General features: G+C 38.5%; 2 protein-coding genes across 2 annotated transcripts; one reads left to right on the forward strand and one right to left on the reverse strand.

The window, feature by feature from the left end:
* The first annotated feature begins 1375 nt into the window (after positions 1-1375).
* On the forward strand, positions 1376-3505 carry LOC135651504 (uncharacterized). The gene has a single exon (XM_065171596.1). It carries the CDS (start codon positions 1391-1393, stop codon positions 3335-3337), a length of 1947 nt encoding a protein of 648 aa, XP_065027668.1. The 5' UTR covers positions 1376-1390; the 3' UTR covers positions 3338-3505.
* Positions 3506-5734: 2229 nt separating this feature from the next.
* On the reverse strand, positions 5735-14794 carry LOC135651509 (conserved oligomeric Golgi complex subunit 1-like). The gene is made up of 6 exons (XM_065171606.1): positions 12501-14794; positions 11918-12112; positions 10482-10774; positions 10106-10291; positions 6913-7090; positions 5735-6452 (listed from the first exon to the last, which is right to left on the reverse strand). Exons 1-6 carry the CDS (start codon positions 14712-14714, stop codon positions 6273-6275), a joined length of 3246 nt encoding a protein of 1081 aa, XP_065027678.1. The 5' UTR covers positions 14715-14794; the 3' UTR covers positions 5735-6272.
* Between the last annotated feature and the right edge of the window lie 3793 nt (positions 14795-18587).

The raw sequence follows: 18587 nt of genomic DNA on the forward strand, positions 1-18587 counted from the left end.
AGTATGAAAAGAGTTATGAGCCTATCAAGCTACTAAGTAGACATAGTCCAGTAGATCATATATCAAGAATGATTTTATCATATTATTTTTTAAATACACATATAAATAATTGAATGAATATATTAATGAGTATAAATAAATAATCATAAATGATTATATATTCCTAACGAGATCAAGTAAGATAATTCTTTTTATGGATATTGAGTCATCAAATGAGATAATTAGATGATTCCTCCATCTATTGTTGGAAGGAACGTACTCCCACTTGAGAGGATAAGATAAACCATTCTATTTATTATTGGAAGTGCGATATGAGTTCTCTTTGTTTGTTGTTAGAAAAATATAAAACTCATCCTATTAAATATATCTCTTCATTTGTTATTAACAGAGTTTATTATCGAGTTTGATGTATATCTTTGTTACTATGTACTTCATCTAGATATATTATATATGACTAATGTATGAATTTATTTATTTCATAAGAGATATCATTATTTATTTGATACATGAGTTTCATATTGAATTGATATATTATTATTTTATATTAAATTATTAATATTTAAATATATTTCATGAGTATTGAATATAATTTTTATATTTTTAAAGGTTTCTATAATAAGTATATGTGATTATTGATATATTTTTGTCTTATATCTATTTTAAAATAATCTATTAATTTTTAATATATTTGAGAGGTGGAGAAGATTTCTTGGCAAGATAAATTGTAAAGACAAGGATATTGAAAAGAAAAATCTTCTATAAAAATAGATTTTTAAGTGATAATTTATTTTTAATAAATTCAATCATGACATTTTTGTCTGTCTTTCTCTCATTAGTATCTTAGGATACATAGAATAATTAAACTCCAATTTATACGAGTATTCCTTACATACTTCAATTTTTATCCAACCTTGTCCTTTAATTAATTTGATTTTTATTAGGATTCTTAATATACTTAATTTCTATTAGGATTCTTAGAATACTTACCTCTAAATCATTACTCTCTTTACGATATTCTCTCTCTTCGTCTTTTATCCCTCTATCCTTCTTGCCTCACTTAATTCTTGATTTGATTTGATCACTCCTTAATCGACCATGTATTTTTCTTTATTATGGATAAATATTCATTACTGGTTGGAATTATTATTTTCATAAAATTCAATACGACTGATTTTATTTTTATTTATTTTTAATTAAATATAATTTTAATTTAAAATTCTATATTTTAATTTAAAATTATTAATTAAAATAGATAACATCTAACCACAGTTAATTCATTGGCCAGCTCTGATAACTATGCAGTGGACGGTCGAATATATCCAGTGACTCACGTGCATTCCCCACCGCTGTCCGCAACCGCACGTTCCACACGGTTTATATAACACTCGCAATGATTGATGGATCAAAGTCTGTTCTGCGGCAGGCAAGCTCGCCGGCCTTCTCCTTCCCCCACCACCTCACCCAGCCTGTTTCTGCAGCACCCACCAGAAATAGATCACGAGCAGAACTCTTCTCCGAGCCTTCCCCTCTCGCACCCAGCAAGATGTCGGCCCGTGAGTCCCTCGGCCTCGCCGGCCATGTCGTCCGCGGCCGGTGGTTCATGGCCTTCGCATCCTTCCTTGTAATGTCGACCGCCGGCGCCACCTACATCTTCGCGATCTACTCCAAGGACATCAAGACCTCCCTCGGCTACAACCAGGAGACGCTCAACACCATCTCCTTCTTCAAGGATCTCGGCGCCAACGTCGGCATCGTCTCCGGCCTCCTGGCCGAACTCGCCCCTCCCTGGGTCATCCTCGCCATGGGCGCCGCCATGAACTTCTTCGGCTACCTCATGATCTATCTCGCTATCACTGGCCGCCTCGCCCACACCCAGGTGTGGCAGATGTGCCTCTACATATGCGTCGGCGCCAACTCGGGTACATTCGCCAACACCGCGGCGCTCGTCGCTGCCGTCAAAAACTTCCCCGAGAGCCGCGGCATCGTGCTCGGCCTCCTCAAGGGCTTCGTCGGCCTCAGCGGCGCCATCTTCACCCAGCTCTACCTCGCTTTCTACGGCACCGACTCCACGTCGCTCGTGCTGCTCATCGCGTGGCTCCCCGCGGCCATCTCCGTCCTGTTCCTCCCCACCGTCCGCATCATGAAGGTGGTGCGCCAGGCCAACGAGTTCAAGGTGTTCTGCTCCATCCTCTACATCTCCCTCGTCCTCGCCGCCTACCTCATGGTGGTGATCATTGTCCAAAAGAGGGTTTCCTTCTCCCGCTCGGGGTACGGCGTCAGCGCCGCCGTCGTCCTCCTCATCCTCTTCCTCCCCCTCGTCGTCGTCATCAGAGAAGAGATCAACGTCTACAACCAGAACAAGCAAATGGTGCCCCAAACTCCTCCGCCGCCCTCTGTGACCATCGACAAGGAGACGATCTCCGAACAAGCACCGACCGAGGTCGACTCGAGCTTGCGTTCGATTAGCTCTGACGAGAAGAAACCGGTACTGGCACGCATCATCGAGGCCGTGAAGCCTCCCAAGAGAGGAGAGGACTACTCCATTCTCCAGGCGCTCCTGAGCCTCGACATGCTCATCATCTTTTTCGCCACCATCTGCGGCGTCGGCGGCACGCTGACGGCCATCGACAACATGGGCCAGATCGGCGAGTCGTTGGGCTACCCCACCCGGAGCATCAGCACCTTCGTCTCCCTCATCAGCATATGGAACTACATGGGCAGGGTGGCCGCCGGCTTCGCGTCCGAGATCTTCCTCGTCCGGTACAAGTTCCCCCGCCCGCTGCTCTTCGCGCTTGTCATGGCCCCCTCCTGCGTCGGCTACCTCCTCATCGCCTTCGGCGTCCCCGGCTCGCTGTACATCGCGTCCGTGATCATCGGCTTCTGCTTCGGGGCGCAGATGCCGCTGCTCTTCGCCATCATCTCGGAGGTGTTCGGGCTCAAGTACTTCGCGACGCTGTACAACGTCGGCGGCCTCGCCAGCCCGGTGGCCTCCTACCTACTTAACGTGAGGGTGGCCGGCTATCTGTACGACCGGGAGGCCGCGAAGCAGAACGCCGGCGTGATCTCGTCCTCTTCGTCCAAGTCGTTGACGTGCATGGGGGTACGGTGCTTCAGGCTCTCCTTCCTCATCATAACGGCGGTTACGGTGGTCGGAGTTCTTGCGATGCTGATCCTGGTGTGGCGAACCTGGGCGTTCTATAGAGGAGACATATATGCCAAGTTCAAGGAAGGTGGGGAAGGAGGCAGCAGTGAGGACAAGGCGAAGAAGAAAGAAGCTTGCGTGAGAATGGCAAGGCAGATGACAACAGAAGCGTCAGCTATGCAAAGCAAAGCTTAGCTTGTCTCCTTCTGTCTCTTGTACTCATCCAAGGTAAATGGAGGACACCAGCTCTAATAGATTTGGAAGTCACCATAACTCATCAATATAGTGAGAATGATAAGATTGTTCTTGTGGGACTATTTTTCAATGAACTAATAATACTTAAGTGGCAACAAATTGAGTATATATTACAAAGGCATTATCTTCTCCTTTAGAAAATTCAATGATTTTTGGTCATTAACTCATGAAACAAAACTATAATCCTGCAAGAGCATGTTAGATTAAGAAGAGGAGAGTATGCAGTCAAGTCATCCAGTTCTACCTATAAGATCACTTCATTCGAGGGAAAACTTATAAGATGAACAGAGATCATGAGAAGCTAAACCCACTGTTTACCTGTTCATATAGATAATTATAAGTAATTTACAGATTGATGGTTAATAATTGGAGATTAAACTTTGGTCCACATAATCCTGTTATTTAAGGCTATAGTGTGGTTTAGGGTTTCCTTTTCGTGATGTTCCTTTGGAAAGATGCGATGCTTTTGTGCTGGTTGGTTGTCCTGCTGCTGATGAAATCAATCAAAGGAAAGCAGCAAGCTATCATCTCAACTTTGCTATGTACTAATTATTTTATATGACCTTTTATATTATACATTTGAACAGTTGCCCAGATTGTCCTGCTCCCGATGAAAATTCATGCAAGGAAAGCAGCAAACTTGTCAGTTAATTTAGGTTTTTCTGGATATCTTTCCTGGCCCAATTGTCCTTTTTACTAGTGTGTGTATATATATATATATATACATATCCTCTTGAATACTAAATATATCACGTATACTTCTCTCTACCATCCATTCGAAAGAAAACTTTAACTATTATTACACATCTTAGAATAACAATAACTAATTCAGTTAAATATACAATTACAGATTTCTACGACCTATAAGACTTTTAATTACAAGAGCAGAGCATGTATGAACAATTTTATAATTTAAATTGGTATTTAAAAAAAATAAAGAGTAAGTGTGGAAAGCGAGATTAAATCCCGGAATATGATATGCTAAAATTCTTAATAGATAATCTTAGCCAAACACCTTTGAAATTTGTTAGATGCTCAACCATTGATGAATAGATTTGGTATACCATTATTTTTAGCTCCTAACGGCATATTTGTTTCTAATGTTTGGGCCAAGGACAAAATTTTGTAAGCTTCTTCTCAGCAATTTAGTGATTTTAGTCTTAATTACCATCTTGATTTCGTTATCAAGAATAAATTCTATAATCTTTATGATAATATCGAATCAGGGATGTAAAAAGTTTGTCAATGTATTCCATATAGAAGTTAGTGTTAACATATTACTCAACAATCCTAATGGTTTGATGAAAATAACATTAGTACAGCCAGTAATATTGTGGGCATTAAATGTTCGTCGTGTAACTTCCGAAAGTTAAAAAAAGAAAAGTTGACCCATTAATTGTTGGAATGGAACAATACATTGAGCCATTAAAACTGTCAGCAATATAAATATTAAATGTTTGTTTAGTGGATGTTTTTATCACCCTTGTAGCTTCTGCCTTGTATATTATATGATCACATGCCTTGACTTAGAAGAGGGATCATGTGATTGTTGTGCACTTATATGCGAGGATTTTGTACAACTTTTGTTACATGAGAATTAGACTCTTAGGGATTTTTGTGACCTTGAAGGATTTATGACGCACTTAATCTTGTTAAATGCAGTATTAGTAATATTTACATGTATGGAATCCACCAACTAAATAATTTATGGTTACCTTCTTAAAATTTATAAATTAAAATTTTAATTAAAGTCTAAGAGAAATAATCACATATAGCTTACTTGCCAATTATCAAACTTTTATGCTTTAATCCAGTTTCACTACCAACCATTGCAGTTTGCAAAAAGAAATGATATTGATATAATTAGTTTGTAATAAAAGAGTCATATTCTAAGTTGTTTTCTTTTCTCTGGTGTGAGACACTTTCAACCTGATTATACTCTGATATTTATTTATAGGATGGATATATATTTCAACACGTTCATACTGTCATTGATTATATAAATTAATCATACGAAAATTTTAATATGATTTACCAAAATATACCTTTAGGTTTGGTTTTCTACAGCAGAACATCCTGTTTTCTTTTGGGATTTTTACCCAAAAACATTTATCTTTCTCCAAATATCCAAGATATCCACAAACAATGATTCCTTCCTTTTTTTACACTCACTCTTAGAAAAATAATTAAAATACAGAATTTAAAATACCATAAGCGAACAATGTAAAAGTTAGAAAACAATATATTGAAATATTTTTTAATTAAAGCAAGGTAAACATGACAAAATACTAACATGAATAACTTTTTGAGGAACTCTTTTTTTGTGTGAGAGGGAAGTTATCATGTAAAACTGATTTTTTTTTCATTATATATAATAAATGACTGCCAGTATAGTCACATTAAGGAAAAAAACAAACAACCAAACAAATAATGGCATTCCCTAATTACCTACAAAAAGAATTTATCCAAACAAGTTTATAAGACTTACACCCATACCTTTACCTTTATTTTGATATACTGTAGATGCAGTAACAGATACAACTGTGATGCCCGATTTCTACCTAAGGATTTGATCGAGCTTCTACCTCTTCAACTTCCATGATTCCATAATTTGGTCAGGGAACTGCAGATATCTTGGAACTACCTTATGATGAAATCATATAAGAGACATCTTGACATCTTAAACAATGAAAAGTAGCTGCTAACTTGCGAAACAGCAAGAGTACCACCTTCCTTTCCTCTATTACACATAGACGGCGTTGCTGAACCGAGCTGCTGTGACTGAATGTTGCCAGCTCTGTTCCTCTCCGGTTAAAAGTAATCACATGGGCTTCGATCAATTAACGAGACACTGATGAGAAGCAAGCACAGGCATTTAAGAGTCGAACATGGCAGTGCCTGATGTAAGAGATGATAGAAGTCCTGCTGCTGGGCCAGGGAGAATGTCGCCAAAAGTTGACATAGCAGCTGCTGATCTGTCCTTGAGCCTTCCGACTTGGGAGTCGGAAAGCATAGAGCCCCACCTCGATGTACTCTCTCCAAATTTGCTACCAACCTATAAATTTTGGACGGGAAAACTAAAATGTAACTGCAGTTCCTAATTTCCAGATCTTTGAAACAAATGGAAATGCCATGAATCTAATGAATTTGACAACTTGTTTAGTAAATTGTATCAAGAATTTCATGAACCGTTAGAGACTATTTCTGACAGTAAGCTGGAACATGTAGGCCAACGATCAAACATATGTAGGATGCTAACTCGGTAAATTCATTAGCGGGGAGCTACTGAGCATGTCTGTGAAGATTTAATCCCACTCATGAATCGTGCGCACAATTGATAAATGAGTATTCAATAATATACTCAACATTGATATCATCATTTCATAATAGATATTTCAGTGACACTTGTTTATGCTGAATGCTCTTGCATCAACTTCCAAAGGATCTATATCATCACCAAGCCACTAAAAAAAACATGCAATCTAATCAAAATTAAAATAAGTTCCAACTAGTACCTGTGTCATGATGGACTTCAGCAATGGCGCTGCTGCTCCAAAATTTGGACTATCATCAAACTCAGGCTTCGAAGATTGCCCTCCATTTGAATATGCTTTCCAAGGGCTCCTCGCTGTGGTATCATCAGCTGCCTGCAGAGCTGATTTATGTGCACCTCTTGAAGATAAGGCAGGAGCACTGAAGGAGGGAAATTCATATCAGAATCACACCAAAATTGATAACATTAGCAATTAATATTAAGCAAGAGTATATATATGTTCGCTTAAGAAAATGCTTTAAAGAAATCTAGATAAGATCCACTTATTTTTCAAGAAATATATTATACCAAACTAATTATTGACCACAATGACAATTACCCACTAGTTCAACTATACTGGTCCTAAATGCACCAACTGTACCAGGCATACCAGCACTTCAAACAATACCTTTTCATTTCTATCAGCAGTATACCATGGTATCTTGGAAATTAATGGTCTGATATTATATTGGTCAGCAGGGACTAGCATTTAAATCCTTCGATAAATACACTCTGTCAGCATCTCAAAGAGGTCCAACCTTGTCCTCATCAGTTCCTAGCTACACCGGCAGCCTCTCAAATTCTTCAATTCCAACAAAATACAGTCCAGTTGACCAATTAAGGAACACTGCAACTAAAACCTTGAAGTAGCAACCCTCACAATGAAGAGCTTCAATTTTGGTATTTACTGACAGCTCTTGGGGAATCTGACTATATCCTTTTTTTTTTCTTTTTGCCAATCTGTCCATATCATAGGCAAATACGTGTTCCACCTCAAAAATGTTCTTACTAAACACAGAGGCTGAAAAACATTTGCATAAGTAGTTCCTAGTCTAGAATCCATTCAATTGCATAGTAATGCAACGAAACAAGTTGATACTAGGAATATTCACCAAGCATTTCGACACATGAGACCATCCTTACTATAATTGAAGTAGCTGGTTGACTAAACTCACATTTATTTAGAAAATGAAGCAAAAGCAGTTGTTGCAGACTTACATTTACTTAGCATGTTAATTAGTTTTGATCCGAAGTCATATTTTCAAGATGCACCTATAAGCAAGCTTGATACCTCCATCCACAAAACCCAATACCATCTCTTCTTGCTATAGAGGTCAATACCTACATATTTTATCCAAACATGTACTTCTCCAGACTAGCATAAGAACTTAAGTCTGATTTGAACTCTTAACGCTACTTTGTCAATTTCATTTTATTTTTAATGCAATCGAGTCACCTAATAATACCAACTTCCATCATATGCTTCTACTTTATTGTTGTCTCTCATCAGATAACAGCTGGTCATATCATTGTAACTTAACATAAAAGATCGTTTCATGCGATTCATAACACCATAAGATGATCTTTCAATGACTGGGAAAAATCAAGGAACATACTTAATATTATCTTCTTCATATTCAACCTTCTAAGTTTCGATTTTCTACCACTATGCATGCTAGGCAAGTATTCTTCTAAGAAAAAGATATATGGCATGGTACTTGCTCATTTCATGTTCACTTGTTTGAATCACTCTCCAAATATAGACTTCTGACAGCTGAATCAATTTTCTTTAGTTGATCTTGCCAATCATCTGCTGTAGAAAGTGCTAATTAAGATTAAACAGCAAAGAGATTAATACTAAATATGCCAAATATCCTCTTCAGAGTATGCAAATAACTAAAATTTCCTTGTCTTTCATCTTTCCTTCTCAATTTCTTACTAAATTTACTGATCCTAACAAGAGAGAATGAAACTGTGAAACATCATTTGCATGACTTCAAAAAGTAAATTGTTCTTACTAGCATAACCATAAAGGAAAAAAAAATTCAATTTTTTGCTCAAACATCAGTGAATGTCAATGCTCTAAAAGGAAGTTAAAAGAGTTGGTGAGTAATAACCCCCAGGGGAATCTAGGAGATACGGAAATATGATTAACCAGAAGAAAAATGTAAAGATTTCTGATTCTCATTAACTATATTGAATCATATACAAACCTATTATTTCTAACATAGATATAAAAAATGGATCTTTTGCTATACCTCCAGATAACTTGGTTGCTCTAAAAGGAAGTTGAAAGAGTTGGTTAGCTAAGTGAAAAAGAAAAGAGAAAAAATCATAGAAGATGTGGAGATAAGATAAATTGAAGGAATAGGCACAATAGCAGGAATGACAAAATTGACTTCAAAGAATTTATCATATAATTTGACACAGATATATACTTCGATTATAGATTGGTTGAATCCCATTTCTATTAAATAAGAGCAAATCACGGTTAACTAGCCTTTTGGTGATCCAAGAAAAAACAATTTTAAACCTTGCATTTGTATAGTTCATGAGAAATTTGAGCATCGTACAGTTCTGACAATAAAATAAATAGATAGCTATCAATGGAGACCTATTACAAATCCAAGGCCAAAAAGTTTTCCATCCCACCTTTAGACACTTGGCCATTCAAAGCATCAGCCTAGCAATCAGAAATTTAAAAATGGCATGTTCTAAATAAATATTGGCCTTTTAGATGCAGAATAATATCTTCTTTTATTCCTTGCTGATTTAAATACAGAAAAAAAATATCATGTTTATGTCATATAAATCATAACTTTTATAACTAAATGTTGCTACAATTATTAAAGCATGATAAATCTCTCGAAGTTTATATTGTCAAAGAAGCCTGTTTCTATGTTGAGTACTACTTAGTAACTTTATTCCAAGATATTCCTCAACTAGACAGCTTCAGTCAACGAGCAACCACTCAAGTGATTACATGATAGTAATGGAAGGTCACAGGATTCTTGCATCGTAGAATGGCAATATTTCTGAACTGGTAGATTGTGGTGTATGGGTATTAATGTGCATGTGGGTAACTTGTCCTGGAAGAGAATTCTAGGGAACAGAAACCATTTTTTCTAACATGTGTTCTCTTTAGCAACTGCATTTTTATGAGCTGGACATTGTAAAATGTTATGACAGTTCAAGAGTAAGTTGTAGTAGCTTAAAATTGTAAAGCACAAAATACAAGGAACCAAAGAAGTGAACTTCATAAAGGAAGACACTGATAAAATAGTCAATGGTAGGTAACTAAACTCTGACACTAACCCAACCATGACCCAGCACTTGCAAATTAAGCATAATACAATTAGCTGCTCATGCTTCATATCAAGAAAAGTGGCACAAACCTGATTGGAAGATATTTAAATCGAGGAACTGTGGAACATCTCATGATGTTTGAGCCGGTGTTTGATTTTGTGGGCAATTTTTGGATAGTGTCAGTGTACATGCGATTAAGTTGAACCAAGAACCCAAACAAGACAGCAAATCGCTTGTATGATTGTTTCTCATTTTCCCATAGGTAAGGTTCATACCTGCAAAAGTATCACAAGAAAAAAAATTCCAAGTACATTAACTCTTCACACATGTAACCTTATACATTCTCTCATGACAAATACAAGCGGCATTACTTATCAAGTTTATTAATATAATTAATGCAGAAAATTCAATAAAAAGACTTCAATCCGTATCAGTAGCATCAAAATTTTTGGAAAGAATGCTTACGTTGCCCAGTCAATGGGATCCAACCTCTGCGAAAAGCTATTTATCAGCCTGATTATAGTCTCTGCATTAGCACAATCAAGGTGGACTTGTGGCTGTTTCCTTCTCAGTGAAGGTTTCAGCGCTACAATTCTTGATGAATCCTGTTCAGGGTTACTACTAGCAAAGTCTCTGCCCCCAGATAGAATGTCAGCAATGAATTTTAGGTCGAGCAAAATTTGCAAGATTCCTTTTTCTGAAACCCGAGATTCACCACTCTCCACAGCTAATAATAACGTTTCATAGATTTTAATCACCTGTGAGGCAATATGTTAATAAGGAGCAGAACAACTTCAGAATTGCTCGAACACAGTACAAAATTGATCTCTCAGAAATATTTTCATATGTGTGTTTCCATGAAAGGTTGAGCTCTTCATCTAACTGGAATAGAAGTGACATTAAGCATTTACAACATAGAAAAACCTTCTCCAATTGGAGGATAATTGACATATCATGATCCATGAATTGAAATTTTGGATTAAAGCATTATTCATTAACTGTTCAACTTGTGGCAGGTACTTCAAATACCTAAAGATGAAGACTCTAACAAGCAGACACTGAAAAACCTAGCATAATATACTTTATATTCTGTTTATCCACCCCACTAATCTTCTCCGTCACTGCTAGAAGCCAATATTTCTGCCCTTGTTCATTTGTCAATACATTCCTTCTGCTCGATAATTTTAACCATGCAAAGATGAGCAAAAGGTCCCAGTAAAAGAGGCTACTAGCTAATTTGATAGACGATTCGGAGTACTAAAATACCAAACTGACAACTGAAGTTAATTTATTTAAGGTTTAACATTGGTTTGCATTTTATATCTTTTCAAGTTTGTAGTTCTCCCAGTGTGTTTCTAATTTGGCCTCTCAAATAAAACCAGTTAACTGAAGTGACCAAGTATGTAGATTGATTAGACTGTACCCTAGTCTGGACAAAAATTATATGAAACCCAGTCTAGACAACACCCCTATTATTCTGTATATATTATTATATACATTGTTCTTTATATCTTTCCCATACTCCATTCCTTACCAAACCCTCCTGATTTTCGAGGTGTCACCAGACCTTGTTAAAAACTTCACCTTTCAATGGCAAATGATTCTCTGCTTGTATCAATGACTCAACAAAACCACCATCAAATACCATTTTTATTTCCAAAATCAACAACAGAAATAGGTAAACATGATGATTGTAAAAAGAACATTTTAATTTTCAAAATGGAGCAAGAACAAATAATATCAGTGATCCCAGATTAGAATCTGTTAAAATCTATAAAAACAAATTATCATTTACACATGGAAAGGAAAATGTTTTATGTGGATATGTGTGATGAAACTATCTGCAAGAAAACTAGTACCACTCCATAAAGTGAGATATCTAGCAAGATGAAGCAACATACCTTTTCTAAAAGTTTCCATGCAAATATTTGCAGTGTAAATCTCTCGAGAACATGACCTCCAATTTTATGAATTTCTACGCACGCTTGAAAGAGAAAGGAGGTAATGTAGAGTGAAGGCATGGAAGGAAGAGCAATTGTCATCTCCAATGGGTCCTCTTTGGATTGATCTTGTTTGATAATTGTTACTTCCCAACCCTACATGAGCAAAGTTACTTGTGTAAAATTTAACTAGACATAACTAGTCATCTCTCAGACCACATTTTAAGACTTCAAATTAAAGAAAACAATACAAGGATACCATACATAACAGTGAAAATAACTTCTATCTCATTGAGATATGAGAAAATGCATTTACTTCAGGATTAGCAAAATTAAATTAGACATTATTCTCAAGTGATAACATATATAAATTGATCATAATGAGCATTACAAAGTCAAAGATTCCATTTACACAAATATCTAGAGAAGAAATTAAAAACAAACCAAACAATGAGATTTAAGGGATCTACTCATGGAAAATAAAAAAATTATTAGAACTATTATCATTACTAACTACTCAGAAAATTAAATAAGTACCATATACCTGCAAAGGTGTCGATGCAGATAATGTATCATCTCTATTTAGATCCTTGGAAAGAATCAGTGCTAGTTCATTAGACACCCATATAGTCCACAAGCTATGAGCTTTGATGCATAGTTCTCGGAATGTTTTGTTCAGTTCATCAAGTTTTGGGCATGTGTTGTCATCCAGTGAAAACAATGCAGCAGCAGCTGAAAATGTTTGCCTTCTTGGATTATCGAGGAATTGACTCCTAGCACTTTTAGAGATGTCAAACGTAGGCCTTTTCAAGCTAGAAGAGATTGGAGAGTTAAAAACCACCTTAGATTGCCCAGGCAAAGGAGATGATGGTAAGCTAGCAGAGACTGCACCAATCATATCTTTAATCCACTGTCTTGGGGAACCAAGAATTAGTGGGATATGACTTGAATGGTTTCTCAATGCAAATAAAAGACGTCCTACGAAAAGTGATCTTCCAACAAGTACAGAGTGAGGTAAAGAATCCTTGTCCTGCTTGTTGCTTGTTAAAGAAGCAGCAAACTCTGCAACGTCAACCTCAAGTTCCTTTAATAAAACAGAGATGGTCTTGTAACATTTCTCTTGGAGAAATGGTGCCAGTTCCTTTAACCTGAAAACAGAGTTCTGAGATTCCACAAAACATAAAAGATCCTCTAGTATGCTCTGGCTTTTGCTGTCCACTGCATCTCTGATTCGACTAACTTCAGGTCCAAGATACGCATTGAGGCTATTACGGAAGTCGTTCTCATAAACAGTTGGCTTAAGTGCATAAAACAGTCCTGTTTTCTTTTGAATTGGCTCGGAGAACCAAATTCCACCACCAGTTGAGGGTTTCTTCAGGTAAGCTTGAAAATCATCCTGGTCTCTTGTACCTTTGGCATTCACAATAGAGTGAATCGAGTTCCTCAAGTTGATATCTGCAATCAAGTTCTCAAACTCGGTATGCACAATCTCCTTCATTCTTTTAGCAAATGCCTCTTCCAACCTATCTTCTAAGATGTCCTTTCCATCTTTCAGAATAAGCCCACGAATCTGGTTCCATGGTGACTCAATTTCGGAGCCAAAGACACTCTTCAGCCACTGTTCCAAGCTCTCCTCCAGACCCCCTCGACCATCCAAAGTTTCATGGACCAGTTTTTCAGCAGCTGCAAGCCCTTCTCCACTTCCAATTGCATCAATGATTCGCTTGCCACTCACCAGCACCCCAAAGATCTCATTACAGCAGTTCCTCAACCATGAAGAACAGGTCTGAGCAATGAACTCTGGTTCGAGCAGAGCCATCATTGCCTCCAATTTCTCCCGATGCGACTTCCAAAGCCTCACTTCCTCCTCAGGATGGGGAATCGCCCCAAACAACTGCGTCCCGGGTGGTGATCCAAGCACCATTTTGTAGAACAATGGCATTTCATTCAACGCGAGCAGGAAAAGCTCGCCCACTTGCCCCAAGCTAGATCTAATGATCCTAACCGCGTCACATAGCAAGGAAGAGAAGGAATCGGGAACCAATGAGTTATCCGTTAGCCTCTGCGCGATCCACGACCTCCTTGAGTCCAAGAACAAACCTAGCACTTGCTTCGGGTCAAGATCATCAATCGTAGCGGCAGCGGCGAGGGCGTCGGCATAGCCCGCGACCGTGAGCCCCTGGTCCGTGAGCCTCTCGCGGCTCCTCTGCGAGATCTGGACCTTGAAGCCCTCCACGATCTGCCACTGGTGGCGGAGCAGCGGGAACTTGGCGAGCATCTCGCCATCGGCGGCGTCGGAGGCGAGGAGACCGTGGACCTCCTTGGCTCGGAGGTACCGCCCGGAGGCCTCGAGGAGCATGGACTCGTCGAGGCAGCCCCAGATGTTCTCCGGGGTGTCGACGAGGTATTTGACCCTGGAGGCGATGCCATAGACCCGGGCGCGGGCGGGGTTCGGGACAAGGGCGAGGGCGGCGGGGGCGGTGACCGGGGTGGAGAGGGAACGGAGGGCGTCGTCGACCGCAGCGAGATTGGAGTCGATGGACTCGCAAGAGGAGCGTATGAGGAGGATGGAGTCGGCGGAGTCGATGAGGTCGCGGTAGCTCTCGCCGACGAGCTGGCGGAGCTCCTCCTCCTTGGCCTTGATATCCCGCCGCGTCGCCGCCTCCACGGCGCGGATCTCCGGGATCGGCTTTGACCGAAAGAGGGACTCGGCGTCGCGGGCGGCGCCGCCGTTCGTCGGCGGCGGAGGTGACCGCATGGCGACGGATCTGAGTGAGGAGAGATAGGGGAGTCAAAAGGGAGAGAGACGAATGTGCGAAGTCATGGGATTTAGAGAGCGAGAAGGGGTCGACGGATGGGATTTGGGACGTGAGTCTCGCACGGCCCATAGAAAGGTTTTACCTCATCAGGCTTACCTGTGATGTATAACCTTAACCTTGTCATTAAGCCTCTTTACCTCATGCCGTAATTACGGAATTTGAAGCGGGACAATATGTACAGTCTTATGTCATCTATCGTTATATTCGTAAAAAAATATTTTGACAATCATACAATTTTAAAATGATTAAAAGATCATTTTAATCCATGTAATTTTCGAATCACTTAAGCTATTATGCTTTATTCATACCTAAAATAACTCCTATATTTTTCAGAATATATAAGTTTTTCTCATCAAATTTAAGTTAACAGAGTCGATTTATATGATATGTTAATTCATAATAAATTATTAATATAATGATATATATAATTTAAGTCTAAAAAAAGGTTAAGATCAATTTTAGCCCATGTGGTATTAGTCATGGACTATTTAAGCTCTTATAGTTTATTTATGTATAAAATAATCTATATATTTTAAAATATATAATATATAAGTTTTTTCTGTCAAATCTGAGTTAACGGATGTTATAGTCTACTTATGTGACATGTTGATTCATAATAAATCATTAATATAATGATATATATAATTTAAATTTTAAAAAAAAACTATGGCTATCATCAATAGCGAGAGAGGTGTCGTCGTGGAAATGACCACTAGTAGTAGCATCGAGCTACTGTCGCTTAGTAGAGCGTCGTATGCATGTAGCCTCTCCTACGCTAATGACAAGCTCGAGAGCTTCCGATCCTATCTCTAGTGAATGTGCATCGACTAATCTAACGCTAGGCACGCAGTGATCTCTCGGTCCCTCTTCCTCATCTTAAGTATATTCGTCTCTACCACCTCCCACTTCGTCCTCTCTTATGCCTTTACTCGTCGCGCCTACGATGTGGTGATCTAGCTTTCCCTCACCTCCACCTCTAGCTTCTCCTACCTCTACCTCTCCATCTTCGTCCACTACTACGGCCTTCATCTCTTTCTCTTTCTCAACAAGATGGACCTTAACTATTTTTTAAACTTAAATGACATGTGTCATTATATTAATGACTTATTATGAGTTAGTATGTCATGTAAGTAATTTTTAATGTTTGTCAACTCAAACTTGATAGGAGAGATTTATATACTATGTTTTTGAAAATATAGGAATTATTTTAGACATAAATAAATCATAAAAGCTTAAGTGATCTATGACTAAAATCACAAGGGTTAACATGGACCTTAACATTTTTCAAACTTAAATTATATATGTTATTATATTAATGATTTATTATGAGTCAGTATACCACCTAAGTAAACTCTAACATATATTAACTTAGACTTAACATGAGTGTATTAGGACTCTAGCCATGAGAGTCTTAATTGAATTTTATTTAAAGGGGCATTTATATAAAACCCACCTAGCTAACCCCTATTAAAGAGGTGAAGAGGCTGACTAGGGTTAGGATTAGTTGGGAGGTTGCTTCTTAGAGTAGGAGTCTTATTAGGAGTTGGTCAAAAGTAGGAGTCTTGAGTATGAGTCCTATTAGGAGTTAGGGTTTAAAAGCCCTATAAATAGTCATGTATTCATCATCTTTTAACAAGCAATAGATGAATCTTTTTAGCAGTTTTTGAGCAGCACCTTGGAGGAAGAAACCCTTATAGAGTTTCATGGAGGCTGATCCCCTAAAGAGATCAACCCCAAGCTTAGAATCTGCTAGGGTTCTAACACTTGGTATCAAAACAACATTCTTGGCATCTCGCTGCCCTTCCACAGCCATCCATCAGCCCTCCACAACCATCCAAAGCAATTTTCACAATTGCTTAAAAGATCGTTGTCGAATTCCACCGTCATCTCCACCACCGCTGATCATCTTTTGATCTCCCCATGAATTGCAACAGGTTCTGGTTTCCTATCTTACTGCTACTGTAATTTAGTTATCCTTATTCAAAAATCCAGCCATCCATCAACCCTCCACAGCTGCCCAAAGCAATTCCCACAATTGCTTAAAAGATTATCGTCAAATCCTGCCATCATCTCCACTATCGTGGATCATCCTTTAATCTTCCCGTGAATTGCAATAGGTTCTAGTTTCCTATTTTACTGCTACTACAATTTAGTTATCCTTATTCAAAAATAAAAAAAAAATTGTTCCTATATTGCTGCATAAACTTTTCGTCATAAAGTTGTTATCTCTACGACGAAAGATGCACTACAGAATTCCAACTGCATAGCACAGATTGTTTGATCATGCTACTATATTTTTTATGTCCAAATCTCTATGAAATTTTTATGATAGCTTTGACACTTCGTAACAGTAGATTTCTCTTTAGTTTTGTAAAAAACTTCCTAATATAAACCACTGATCTTTTACGTCCAAGCTGCTAGATGCACTGTAAAATTTTAACCACATAACATAGTTTGTTTGATCTTGTTACTGTATTTTTTCTATCCAAATCTCTACAAAACTTTTATGACAACTTTGACACTTCCCATCAATGGATTTCCCTTTGGTTTTGTTAAAAAATTCCTAATATAAACCACTAATCTTTTACGTCTAAACTGCTAGATGTACTACAAAATTCCAACTGCATAACATAGTTTATTTGATCTTGCTACTGCGTTTTTTCTATCCAAATCTCTATGAAATTTTTACGACAGCTTTGGCACTTCTTAACAACAGATTTTCCTTTAGTTTCATCAAAAAATTCTCGATATAAACTACTAACCTTTTACATCTAAGCTGCTATACTTTAGACATAAAAATCTACTACAGTACCTTTCCGTGATCCTCAATTTTTCCAAACCTTCCACCACCCTATGCCATTAACCCATCAACAGAAAAAAAAGACAAGGAAATCTCTGATCTACAGGCATGCTATGGATTCTCAAGATCCAATTGATGCCAAATTTGAAGCATGAGAATCTCGGATTGGATCACGGCTTGAATCGCGCTTGGAGGACAAATTACGTGCTTTGTTTGCAAAATTCAGACTTGGACAACCACCGAGTCCAACCAAATTTCAGCAAGGAGAGAGTTCAAAGAGGCCTTTAGAGAAAGAGGGATAGGCCTCAGACATGCTTCAGCCACGCATGAGGGTGGACTTCCCGTGATGGGAAGAAGGAGACCCGACGGGGTGGATTTCATGCGTCGAACGTTACTTTTCCTACTATTTAATGTCAGATGATACTATGGTGGAAATTGATGTCATCCATCTTAAAAGAGATGCTATTCAATGGTACAAGTGGCTAAAAGACAATCATGGGGCTCTGACATAGAATCAATTTAAGAACGCATTACTGAATCATTTCGGACCTACGGAGTATAAAAATATCGATGGCCAACTCGTAAAGATTCGATAAACCTTTATGATTCAAGAGTACCAAACTAGGTTTGAGAAGCTATCCTATCTTGCTCATGATTGGACTGACCATTAATTGTTAGAAACATTCATCGAAGGACTCAAGCCAGAGATAAAAGAGGAGGTTAAGGCGCAGCAGCCCCGTACCATGACAACTACGATTTCTTTCACCCAAATACAAGAAGAATGGCTCAACCAAGATGCTCGGAGGATAAGAACCTCTCCTAGGCCTATAGCATATAAACCTCCTTTTGCTCCCAACTGTCCTTCACTGCCAAAAAAATTGACAAGAGAAGAACTACGTGACTGATCAGCAAAGGGTCTTTGTTGGCATTGCGACGAGCCATGGAATCGCGATCATCGCTGCAAAAAGAGCCGCCTCCTACTGATTGAACCTCTTGAAGACATGGAGGAGGA

This window comes from Musa acuminata, chromosome BXJ1-4, assembly GCF_036884655.1.
Source record: "Musa acuminata AAA Group cultivar baxijiao chromosome BXJ1-4, Cavendish_Baxijiao_AAA, whole genome shotgun sequence".
Lineage (NCBI taxonomy): Eukaryota > Viridiplantae > Streptophyta > Magnoliopsida > Zingiberales > Musaceae > Musa > Musa acuminata.

Bases quoted from the DNA above. Each gene is read 5' to 3' on its own strand.
- LOC135651504 (XM_065171596.1), top strand. From the start codon at position 1,391: ATGATTGATGGATCAAAGTCTGTTCTGCGGCAGGCAAGCTCGCCGGCC.
- LOC135651509 (XM_065171606.1), bottom strand. From the start codon at position 14,714: ATGCGGTCACCTCCGCCGCCGACGAACGGCGGCGCCGCCCGCGACGCC. The intron at 10,775-11,917 runs GTATGTTGCTTC...ATTGCCTCACAG, and splicing joins CATGGAAACTTTTAGAAAAG to GTGATTAAAATCTATGAAAC. The intron at 6,453-6,912 runs GTACTAGTTGGA...CAAAATTTATAG, and splicing joins TGAAGTCCATCATGACACAG to GTTGGTAGCAAATTTGGAGA.